The sequence below is a fragment of the Pelophylax lessonae genome (genome assembly GCF_965119305.1).
Source record: "Pelophylax lessonae genome assembly, chromosome: 2".
NCBI classification, from domain to species: domain Eukaryota; kingdom Metazoa; phylum Chordata; class Amphibia; order Anura; family Ranidae; genus Pelophylax; species Pelophylax lessonae.
Genome location: NC_138769.1, coordinates 716,739,702 through 716,751,717, shown reverse-complemented (window position 1 = coordinate 716,751,717; position 12,016 = coordinate 716,739,702). Strand labels below are relative to the sequence as shown.

The following is a 12,016-nucleotide window of genomic DNA, read 5'->3' as shown; positions in this document are numbered from 1 at the left end:
TGACCATTTCTTGTATCATGTCCTCAGTCTCTGACCATCTCCTGTATCATGTCTGCAGTCTCCGACCATCTCCTGTATCATGTCCTCAGTCTCTGACCATCTCCTGTATCATGTCTGCAGTCTCTGACCATCTCCTGTATCATGTCCTCCTTAACTATGCCCATAGGATTACCTTGGTTTTGGGCCATCTTTACAGTTTAAGTGCAGTTCAAAATGCAATCAATGGTGTTCAGTGTGAAAGGGTCCCAAATTTCGTATATATGCGACTCAGAGAGATCATTCCACACTGTTCAGGGCTGGGGTGATGGAGGGGTCACAGGTAAAGGATGGGGCAATGGAGAGGTTATAGGTTAGTGCTGGGGTGATGGAGGGGGTACAAGTTAGGGTTGGTGTGATGGAGGGGTCACAGGTCAAGGATGGGCGATGGAGGGGTAAAGGTCAGGGTTGGGGTGATTGAGGGGGGGGTTAGAGTTGGGGTGATTGAGGGGGGGGGGGGTTGGGGTGACTGGAGGGGTCACAGGTCAGGGTTGGGGTGATTGAGGGGGGGGGGGTTAGGGTTGGGGTGACTGGAGGGGTCACAGGTCAGGGTTGGGGTGATGGGTAAGTAGTTCAGGTAAGTCATCTCTCTCATCACTGATCTTACAATGCAGAGGCCTCATGTTTTGTTTAGGATGCTGAAGATGCTGGGATAGGAGGAGGGACGGAGCGGGGATCTGGGATAGGAGGAGGGATGGGGCGGGGAGCTGGGATAGGAGGAGGGACGGAGCGGGGAGCTGGGAAAGGAGGAGGGACCGAGAGGGGAGCTGGGATAGGAGGAGGGATGGAGCGGGGAGCTGGGATAGGAGGATGGATGGAGCGGGGAGCTGGGATAGGAGGATGGATGGAGCGGGGAGCTGGGATAGGAAGATTAATGGATGGAGAGGAGAGCTGAGATAGGAGGAGGGACGGAGCGGGGAGCTTGGATAGGAGGAGGGACGGAGCGGGGAGCTTGGATAGGAGGAGGGACGGAGCGGGGAGCTGGGAATCGGAGGAGGGATGGAGCGGGGAGCTTGGATAGGAGGATGCATGCATGGAGAGGAGAGCTGAGATATGAGGAGGGCAAAGCGGGGAGCTGGGATAGGAGGAGGGACGGAGTGGGGAGCTGGGATAGAAGGATGGATGGAGAGGAGAGCTGAGATAGGAGGAGGGCAGAGCGGGGAGCTGGGATAGGAGGAGGGCAGAGCGGGGAGCTGGGATAGGCGGAGTCCTGTAGTTCAGGGCAGATGGTTGGGATTTTAGTAAAGCAGAGTTGTCATCAGAGACTCTGGATTGCTGGCAGATCAGCAGTTATTTTTCTAATTTTGCACTATTATAAAGAGAAAACATGAAGACATGTTTTATAGAGATGTTTGTTTTAGAAGTTTTTTTTTTTTTTTTTTTTCTCTTCAGTAGTTGGGTCTCGTCTACTCCCTCTGCTTCACCCTCATCACCATCATCATCATCATCATCATCATCATCATCATCATCATCATCAGTGGTGATCTGCAGGAACCATGCTGGTTGCAGGGAAGGTTGTCACCAGGCTGGTGTCCCACTGTCCTTGGCACCGTTGTCACCGAAGCCTAAGCAGGATAAGCGTGCGCGAAGCACTCACCAGTCATGATGGAAACCCAAAGAAAGTAAAAATCCAGGTAGGTGAGGAATTTATTTTGCTGGATCTCCTGAGCTCCTGAGATATCCGATTCACCGTCTCCAATCATAGAGGGCTGCAGATCAGCATTGCAGAGACATAGATCTTTCCCAAAATTTGTCAACATACTATTCCCTATATACCATTCTCTGAGGTTTTATAGCAGTCACATGACCACCACGTTCCCCTCTTTCACACCAGCGCGGTGGAATAGGGCCAGGGGTTTACAATCACGCTCAGCTTCTGATGATGTCACCAATCCTAGGAGATGTCACCTTAACCACTTGACCAACCAGCCGCCGTACATATACTGCGGCGGGTTGGCAGGTTCCCGCGATACGACGTACCTGTCGGAGGCGCGCGCATGCCCATTCCCCAGAGGGGGAGCTGTTCTGCGGGGCCGGCGGGCGCTATTGTCACCAGACATCCCGTGGAGACAGAACAGCGATCTTCTGTTGTAAACACAGCAGACTGTTCTGTCAGCAATGAACACAGAGCTCCTCCTATTTAGGAACACAGGTCTCTGTGTTCATTCCATAACTCCATCCCCTGAAAGAGATAGAAAGCACCCCCTAGGGACACATTTAACCCTTTGATCGCCCCTGGTGTTAACACCTTCCCTGCCAGTTTCATTAGTACAGTAACAGTGTATATGTATAGCACTGATTACTGTAGTGATGTCACTGGTCCCCCCAAAAGTGTCAAAAATGTAAAAATCGCTGATCGCCGCCATTACTAATAAAATAAATAAAAATTACATAAATCTTTCCCCTAGTTAAGATAACTTTTGCTCAAACCAATCAAAATACGCTTATTGGGATTTTTTTTACCAAAAATATGTAGCAGAATGTAGCAGAATACAAATTGGCCTAAAAGGATGAAAAAATTTGATTTTTTTTTTTTTTATTTTTTTTTTTTTTTATTGGAAATGTTGTTTTTTTTTCAGAATTGTCGCTTTATTTTTGTTTAAAGCGCAAATAATAAAAATCGCAGAGGTGATCAAATACCACCAAAAGAAAGCTCTACTTGTCGGAAAAAAAGAATATCAATTTTATTTGGGCACAGCGTCGCACGACCGCGCAGTTGTCCATTAAACAACTATCCAGGCACCGCGTCATCAGGACCAAAAAGTTGGGATCCGCCTGGACTGACACCCGACTCAGCCTCTCAGCGAGCCACTGAGAGCCTGAACTGGCCGCTCCCCACCTCTCCACAGCCCAGCACTCCAATGAGCGAGGAGGGAGCAGAGCAGAGAGCGGTGACTGACAGTCAGCAGCTCTCTGCTCGTGGAGGTTTCAGAACTGAGGGATCGGCGGTGTTCGATCGCTCGGCTCTTAGTGCAGAGGCGCCAGGGGACAGATGCAGCATCGAACTAGGTAAGTATTACTGGGCAATAACCCCAAACCCATACTTCTCTTTTAAATACCACCAAAAGAAAGCTCAGCTTGTGTGAAATAAAATGATACAAATTTAGTTTGGGTACAGTGTTGCATGACCCCCTCAATTACCAGTTAAAGTAGCGCAGTGCCGAATAGCAAAAAATACCCTGGTCATGATGGTCAAAACCTTCTGAAGGCCAAGTGGTTATATTTTAAGACTGAAACTTTATTTATAATGGGATATATGCAGTGGCGAAAAAAGTTATTTAATCCCCTGCAGAGTTTGGAAGTTTGCCCACTTATAAAGAAACGAAGAGTCTATAATTGTTATCATAGGTGTATTTTAAATGATAGAGACAGAATATCAACCAAAAATCTAGAAAATACTCATAATACAAATGTTATAAGTTGAGTTGCAGTTCAGTGAGTAAAATAAGTATTTGATCCCCGAGCAAAACATGACTTAGTGGAGGAACCCTTGTTGGCAAGCACAGAGGTAAGACATTTCTTGTAGTTGGTGACCAGGTTTACACACATCTCAGGAGGGATTTGGTCCACTCTTCTCCACAGATCTTCTCTAAATCTTTAAAGGTTTCTTGGCTGTTGTTTGGCAACTCGAAGTTTCAGCTCCCTCCATAAATTTTCAATAGGATTAAGGTCTGGAGACTGGCCAAGCGGATCAACGACCTTAATGTGCTTCTTCTTGAGCCACTCCTTTGTTGCCATCCACAACCCATCTTCAATGTTTTGGCTGAGGGAAGAAGGTTCTAATCCATTTTTGGTCATTGTCTTGCCATCCACGACCCATCTTCAATGTTCTGGCTGAGGGAAGAAGGTTCTCATCCATTTTTGGTCATTGTCTTGCCATCCACGCCCCATCTTCAATGTTCTGGCTGAGGGAAGAAGGTTCTAATCCATTTTTGGTCATTGTCTTGCCATCCACGACCCATCTTCAATGTTCTGGCTGAGGGAAGAAGGTTCTCCTCCATTTTTGGTCATTGTCTTGCCATCCACAACCCATCTTCAATATTCTGGCTGAGGGAAGAAGGTTCTCCTCCATTTTTGGTCATTGTCTTGCCATCCACGACCCATCTTCAATGTTCTGGCTGAGGGAAGAAGGTTCTCATCCATTTGTGGTCATTGTCTTTCCATCCGCGACCCATCTTCAATGTTCTGGCTGAGGGAAGAAGGTTCTCATCCATTTGTGGTCATTGTCTTTCCATCCGCGACCCATCTTCAATGTTCTGGCTGAGGGAAGAAGGTTCTCATCCATTTTTGGTCATTGTCTTGCCATCCACGACCCATCTTCAATGTTCTGGCTGAGGGAAGAAGGTTCTCATCCATTTGTGGTCATTGTCTTGCCATCCTTGACCCATCTTCAATGTTCTGGCTAAGGGAAGAAGGTTCTCATCCATTTTTGGTCATTGTCTTGCCATCCTTGACCCATCTTCAATGTTCTGGTTGAGGGAAGAAGGTTCTCATCCATTTGTGGTCATTGTCTTGCCATCCACGCCCCATCTTCAATGTTCTGGCTGAGGGAAGAAGGTTCTCATCCATTTTTGGTCATTGTTTTGCCATCCACGCCCCATCTTCAATGTTCTGGCTGAGGGAAGAAGGTTCTCATCCATTTTTGGTCATTGTCTTGCCATCCACAACCCATCTTCAATATTCTGGCTGAGGGAAGAAGGTTCTCATCCATGTTTGGTCATTGTCTTGCCATCCACAACCCATCTTCAATATTCTGGCTGAGGGAAGAAGGTTCTCATCCATTTTTGGTCATTGTCTTGCCATCCACAACCCATCTTCAATGTTCTGGCTGAGGGAAGAAGGTTCTCATCCATTTTGGTCATTGTCTTGCCATCCACGACCCATCTTCAATGTTCTGGCTGAGAGAAGAAGGTTCTCCTCCATTTTTGGTCATTGTCTTGCCATCCACGACCCATCGTAAATGTTCTGGCTGAGGGAAGAAGGTTCTCATCCATTTGTGGTCATTGTCTTGCCATCCGCGACCCATCTTCAATGTTCTGGCTGAGGGAAGAAGGTTCTCATCCATGTTTGGTCATTGTCTTGCCATCCGCGACCCATCTTCAATGTTCTGGCTGAGGGAAGAAGGTTCTCATCCATTTGTGGTCATTGTCTTTCCATCCGCGACCCATCTTCAATGTTCTGGCTAAGGGAAGAAGGTTCTCATCCATTTTTGGTCATTGTCTTGCCATCCTTGACCCATCTTCAATGTTCTGGCTAAGGGAAGAAGGTTCTCATCCATTTGTGGTCATTGTCTTTCCATCCGCGACCCATATTCCATGTTCTGGCTGAGGGAAGAAGGTTCTCATCCATTTGTGTTCATTGTCTTGCCATCCACGACCCATCTTCGATGTTCCCACCTCTGTGCCTGACTGTAGGGATGGTGTTCTTGGGGTCATAGTCAGAATTTTTCTTCCTCCAAACACAAGGAGTCAAGTTAATACCAAAGAGCTCAATGTTGGTCTCATCTGACCACAGCACTTTCTCCCAATCTTTTGAATTATTAAAGTGGTTGTAAACCCAACATTCGCACTTTGCTGCATCAAAATCATTGCTAATCAATGTACATAGTGCTCTTTTTACAATGTATCTAACCTTTTGTCATTCTGTTGAAACCGAGCCAGAATCACTTTGACGACATCATTGGCGCATGCGCAGATTTGTGGCTATTTACGGCATGAGGTGTGTGCCGTCAGTCTTTTCCAGCCAGTGCCGTGCCTCTTGTCACCCACTCTCTGCGGCATTGTGTTGCATTGCCTTGAGAGTACAGCCCCGTACCCAGGAAAGGTTAAAGGACCTTAACATGTATAGCTTGGAAGAAAGAAGAGACAGAGGGGATATGATAGAAACTTTTAAATACATAAAGGGAATCAACTCGGTAAAGGAGGAGAGCATATTTAAAAGAAGAAAAACTACCACAAGAGGACACAGTTTTAAATTAGAGGGGCAAAGGTTTAAAAGTAATATGAGGAAGTATTACTTTACTGAGAGAGTAGTGGATGCATGGAATAACCTTCCTGCAGAAGTGGTAGCTGCAAATACAGTGAAGGAGTTTAAGCATGCATGGGATAGGCATAAGGCTATCCTTCATATAAGATAGGGCCAGGGACTATTCATAGGATTCAGATATATTGGGCAGACTAGATGGGCCAAATGGTTCTTATCTGCCGACACATTCTATGTTTCAATATATAGTATCCATTCACCTCCAGCGAGGTCTGACGAAGGAGCCACGCATGCTCCGAAACATGTAACCCGCCCATCCACCTGCGTCACAGGATACCAGCCACTCACGTCCCCTGCTCTGTTGCCAGGTGTCTCACACCGCACACAGCTGAGAGGACGCATTCACTAGAAGCGGAGCTCCGGGTGTCTGTACCTAAGCATTGTGGCCCAGAAGATCCCGGATGGATCTTTGGACGATCATGTCTTATGTTGCTCATGTCCCATCCAGTCTATGTGAGTGATTTTTTTACTGCACTTGGAGGCGCCTTGCTTTTTTTGTCTTGATTATCTCCAGAGCAGCTTCTCCTCTCAAGTGCTGCCCAGGTGCAGCGACCTACACACTCCCTGACAAGATCCACGGAAGCGCCCATACAAACACGCTTTTTTCTTAATAGTAAAAATGGTGCCGGCTTCGGAGCGGAGGCATGGAAACAAAACTAAGCTGCTAAAAAAGTAAGAAGGGACCAAGGAGGTTTATTTAAAGGACGAGATGATTTCAAAAGCTTTTGTGTAGTGGCTGTATTCATTTTCAGGATTTGTTTGGCTAAGTTTTCTTCATCTTCATGATATTGATTGGCAAACTTCAGACGGGCCTGTACATGCGCCTTCTTGCGGAGGGGGACCTTGTGGGCACTGCAGAAATTTAATCCATGGCGGTGTATTGTGTTACCAATGGTTTGTTTGGTGACTGTGGTCACAACTACCTTGAGATCATTCATAATCTCCTCCTGTGTAGTTCTGGGCCGATCCCTCACTTTTCTCATGTACAGTCTTACACCCGCGAAACGTTGCATGGAACTCCAGACTGAGGGCAATTAACGGTTATTTTGTATTTCTTCCATTTGCGAATAATCGCCCCAACAATTGTCTCCTTCTCACCAAGCTGATTATCTCACCAATTCCAGCCTTGTGCAGATTTAGAATCTTGTCCCTGATGTCCTTTGACAGCTCTTTAGTCTTGCCCATGATGGTGAGGTTTGATTGGAAGAGATTCTGTGGTCCGGTGTCTTTTATACACCTAACACGTTGTCGTTGGGAGCGCCTTCTTAAAGAGTAAATCCACTTTTGTTGAGAAAAAAACATTCCCCTCTGGGTGATCTCTGTACATTGCAGGGATTATAACAAACTTTGTTGCAGATTCCTTCCTTTTGTTATTCTGAAGAAATCATTGTTTGTTCCTCTGTGCTAAGTGGGTCCAATGGGAGTGGTTTCATAATTATCAACCAGCTGTGGCAGCTGCAGAGCACTAATGAGGAAATCTGTTGGGCCTGCATCCCTTTAGACGTGTTCCTATTGGGAGTATCTCACCAAAAATGACATTTTTGTTGCAGGGGATGCCTGAAATCTGACTTGTATCTTAGGCAGACTTCTGGGAAAATTGGTGAGCCAATCACACAAGCAGGAAATGATGTTTCTGGGGGTGTGGTCAGTATACATTCTGTGTACAGAACACCTCCAGGCGGCCATATTGCATTGCATTTTCAGAAAATTACAACAGCTGCAGATTGAAAAGGAAAGGTCATTTTTAATAACCTTAAATTACAATATGATTTGTGTCGCCATTGTATACGCTATATTGTTTTTTCTTTATTTGCTATTCTTTTTCCCCTATGAAAGCGGAGTTACCCTTTAAATTGACAGGACTAATCTGTGTACCACATGAGCACATACTGCAGCCAGTCTGTGGGAGCCAGAAATATTGTGGGTTGGTAGGGGATCCAATACTTATTTTACTCCCTGAACTGCAACTCATTTTATAACATTTGTATCATGCTTTTTCTGGATTTTTGGTTGATATTCTGTCTCTATCATTTGAAATACACCTATGATAAAAATGATGGACCCTTCATTTCTTTGTAAGTGGGCAAACTTACAAAATCTGCAGGGGATCAAATAATTATTTTCCCCACTGTATATATCCCATTATAAATAAAGTGTGTGTGTGTGTGTGTGTGTATATGTATGTGTGTATATATATATATATATATATATATATATATATGTATGTGTATATATAATGTGTGTGTGTGTGTGTGTGTGTGTGTGTGTGATATCATCAATGTACAAATACTGTACTGGCAACCCTAGCATAAGGAACAAACTATTCAGAGAAAGGGAATACAATAAGACACGTGGCCACTCACTAAAACTAGAGGAAAGGCGGTTTATCCTTAAAATACGTAAAGGGTTCTTCACTGTCAGAGCAGTAAGGATGTGGAATTCTCTTCTGCAAACAGTGGTATCAGCAGGGAGCATCGATAGTTTAAAAAAACTATTAGATGGGCACCTTAAAGACCACAACATACAGGGGTATACAATGTACGGTTAACAGGAAACACACACACACATCATAGGTTGAACTGGATGGACTGGTGTCTTTTTTTCAACCTCACTAACTATGTTACTATGTGTGTATGTGTATATATGTATGTATGTGTATATATATATATATATATATATATATATATATATATATATATATATATATATATATATATAATAAAATATAATCAAAGCTGTGATAAGTCCTCCTGTGTAGTTGGGTTGTCACACTGTTGTAGAATACGTGGGCTCTCTAACCTCCTCTTATTCCGCAGGGTTGGGTGCGCTCTGTCCGAGACCAGAAAGAAGTTTTATTCCTTCATATCAATGATGGATCTTCTCTGCAAAACCTCCAGATCGTGGCCGAGCCCAGCCTCAAACACAGGTAACAGTGTCTGCATTATAGCAGAACAGGCACAAGTGTAGGAATATCTCATATGTGTATGTCCTAAGGTACCCTTCATACGGGGGTGGGGAATTTAAACTTTTTTTCTATGGGGGAAAAAAAAAAAAAAGTTTTTTGATAAAGTGGTTCTAAAGGCAAAATGTTTTTTCCATCAATGCGTTATGTACATTAAGAAAAAAAAAAAAAAAACCTTCTGCATGCAGGTCCCCCCACCTCTTACCTGACCCCTATACTTACCTGAGCCCAATCTCAATCCAGCGATGTGCACAAGAGTAGAGGCTTTCTCATTGGCTCAGAGACAGCAGCGGGATCCATTGGCTCAATCACAGCAAGCGAGGAGGAAGTGGGGGGGGGGGGGCAGAAACGTAATGGACACATAGAGTTGGCTCAGGAGCACGAGTGCCCCTGGCTATGGGGGCACTCAGAAGAGGGAGACAGGTGCACTGGAACGGGACTCGAGAAGAGGAGGATCATTGCACAGAGCAGGTAAGTACTACCATGTTTGTTATTTAACCAGTTCCCGACCAACCGCCACCTTTTTATTTCGGCAGGGTGGCTCGTACTGGCAAAACGCCCTAGTTTAGTGCAACTTTAGTGTGTTTTTTTTACCTAAATTTCATAAAGCTTTGTGCTAATATCGAGTGACATAAAAAATTGGAACTACCGCTATTTTATTCTCTAGGGCTGTCTGCTCTCAGAAAATATATAATGTTTTTGGTTTTATGTAATCTTCAGGCCTAAAATGATTTTCTTTTTCGTTCACTGACAGACAGTCTTCTGTCTCAGGGACCAATCTTCCATCCTGCTTTACAGTCGCTGGCTTTAATGGCTTGGCAAGCCAGGTGCTGTAGGGCAGAGGGCTGTCTGAGTCGGTGATTCCTACTAGGGATGCACCGATCCGACTTTTTTGGTCCCGATACCGATACCTGGCGTTGTTAAATCGCCGATACCGGAACCGATCCGGAGCTACACACAAAGCATGCGGCTGCAGTACAGAGCAAAGCCGCTGCTTCATGTGTATGGCTCCTCCATTCACAGGCGGAGTGCATCTGATATCACTGTGAGCCGGACCTATACAGGAAGTAGCAGCACCCATCCCATACTACTACTACACCAAGTAAGGGATGGCTGAGCCGTTACTCAGCAAAAACCAGGTCGGCCAGTGGATCGGTCAATGTTACCGATCCAGCTATAATGGCCATATCGGCGCCGATATCCGATCCAAATATCAGATCGGTGCATCCCTAATTCCTACTCTGTTGAAGGCTAGGAAATCTACTTCCAGGAAGGTTTATCATAGAGTTTGGAAGGCGTACATTACTTGGTGTGAGTCGCAGGAGGGGGGGGGGTTCTCCCCGCTCCTTTTCTGTGTCTTGCCTGTTGGAGTTTCTGCAATTGGGTGTAGATCAACGTTTGGCTCTGGGCACCATCAAGGGCCAGATTTCTGCCTCAGCCGTTGGTGGTGAAATCCTTGGTTCACACTTTTGTGCACGGTTTCCGCCATCTGGCTCCTCCCTGGTACCTCCGTTGGATCTCAATTTGATTCTGTTGGTGCTTAAAAGGCCTCCCTTTGAAAATATTTGGGAATTTCCTCTGCTCACTCAGTCGCAGAAGGTGGCTTTCTTCGTGGCGAAGTTGGCTGCGTTGTCCTATCGGTCACCTTATTTGGTGATTCAAAGGGACAAAGTGGTGTTACGACCCTGTCAGGCGTTCCTTCCTAATATTGTCTCTGGGTTTTATTTGAATGAAGATATTGTATTGTCCTAAGCCGAAACATCGCAAGGAATTTGCCTTATGTTCCTTAGATGTGGTAAGGGTGATTTGGGTGTGCCTGGCGGTGACTGAACCAATTAGAAATCCAATTCTTTGTTTGTTCTTACTGATTGACCTCGTAAGGTGCAGGCTGCATTTGCTGCGACCATTTCCAAGTGGATCAGGCAGACGGTGGTGCTGGCCTATTCTGTTAAGGGTCAGGTTCCGCCTTTCCCTGGTAAAGCGCATTCTATGAGGGTGCCTAATGCTTCCTGAGCCTTCCATCATCAGGTGTCAGTTGTTCAGGTGTGCAAGGCGGCTACGTGGTCGCCTGTACATTCACAAGGTTTTATAAGTTGGATGTACTTGCATCTTCGGATGCAACATTTGGCCGCAAGGTTTTGCAGGCTGTGGTTGCGGAGGCTTACACTTTTGAGGGTGAAAACTTTTTTCTAGTGGTGAGCTCCAGTTGGTTCTAGTTGAGCTCCTTGTTACCTGGTTGGCTATGTTTATCCTTGTTGGGAATTCCGCGTTTGCTGTGTTTATTTCCCACCCCTCATATTGACACTGCTTTGGGACATCCCAATGGTCTGAAGACTTGAAACTTTTGTCCGTCAGTGAAAAAAAGAGAAAATTATATTTTTGTCTTATTGTAAATTCCTTTTCTCTGAGGTTCACTGACGGACACAGCTCCCGCCCCTCTGTTGGGGTTGAGTTATGTTCTTCTGACACTGCTTGATACAAACTGGAAGTCTACAGCAGGAAGTGATGGTATTCCCTCTGGGACTGCCCCAGGGGGCGTAACCAAAAAGGTTTCCACCTACTCCTGAAGCGTGACCGTGTAATATCCAATGGTCTGAAGACTTGAAGCTGTGTCTGTCAGTGAACCTCAGAAAAAAAGGATTTAAGGGTAAGACAAAAATCCAATTTTCTTCGGGGAAAAAAAAAAAAAGATGCAGAAAGGTCTCTGGCAGCGAAAGGGTAAAAGCTTTATAGCATTATTATATAAAGATTGTAAAGCTGTACATTGTCTCTCTGATTTGGCTTCATTGTTTCCTTTTTAGTGCCATCAGTTTTGGCAGTGCGGTGGAAGTGTCGGGGGCTCTGGTGAGTAGCGTGGGCACCAAGCAGAGCGTGGAGGTCAAGGCAGAAGATATTCGAGTGATTGGAGAATGTGACACCAAAGTAAGATGTCCTCTATGATGTCCTCTATGATTCCTGAGTCTCAGAAGTGCGATT

General features: G+C 45.4%; 1 protein-coding gene across 2 annotated transcripts in view; it reads left to right on the top strand.

Moving 5' to 3' along the window:
- Positions 1-1,495: 1,495 nt before the first annotated feature.
- NARS2 (asparaginyl-tRNA synthetase 2, mitochondrial) overlaps positions 1,496-12,016 on the top strand; it is a 178,679-nt gene continuing 168,158 nt past the window's right edge. For both annotated transcript variants that reach the window (XM_082245293.1, XM_082245292.1), the window contains exons 1-3: positions 1,496-1,670; positions 8,895-9,004; positions 11,842-11,962. In XM_082245293.1, coding sequence (XP_082101419.1) covers positions 1,533-1,670; positions 8,895-9,004; positions 11,842-11,962 — 369 coding nt within the window. In that variant the 5' untranslated portion in view covers positions 1,496-1,532. The remainder of the gene's footprint in view (positions 1,671-8,894; positions 9,005-11,841; positions 11,963-12,016) is intronic.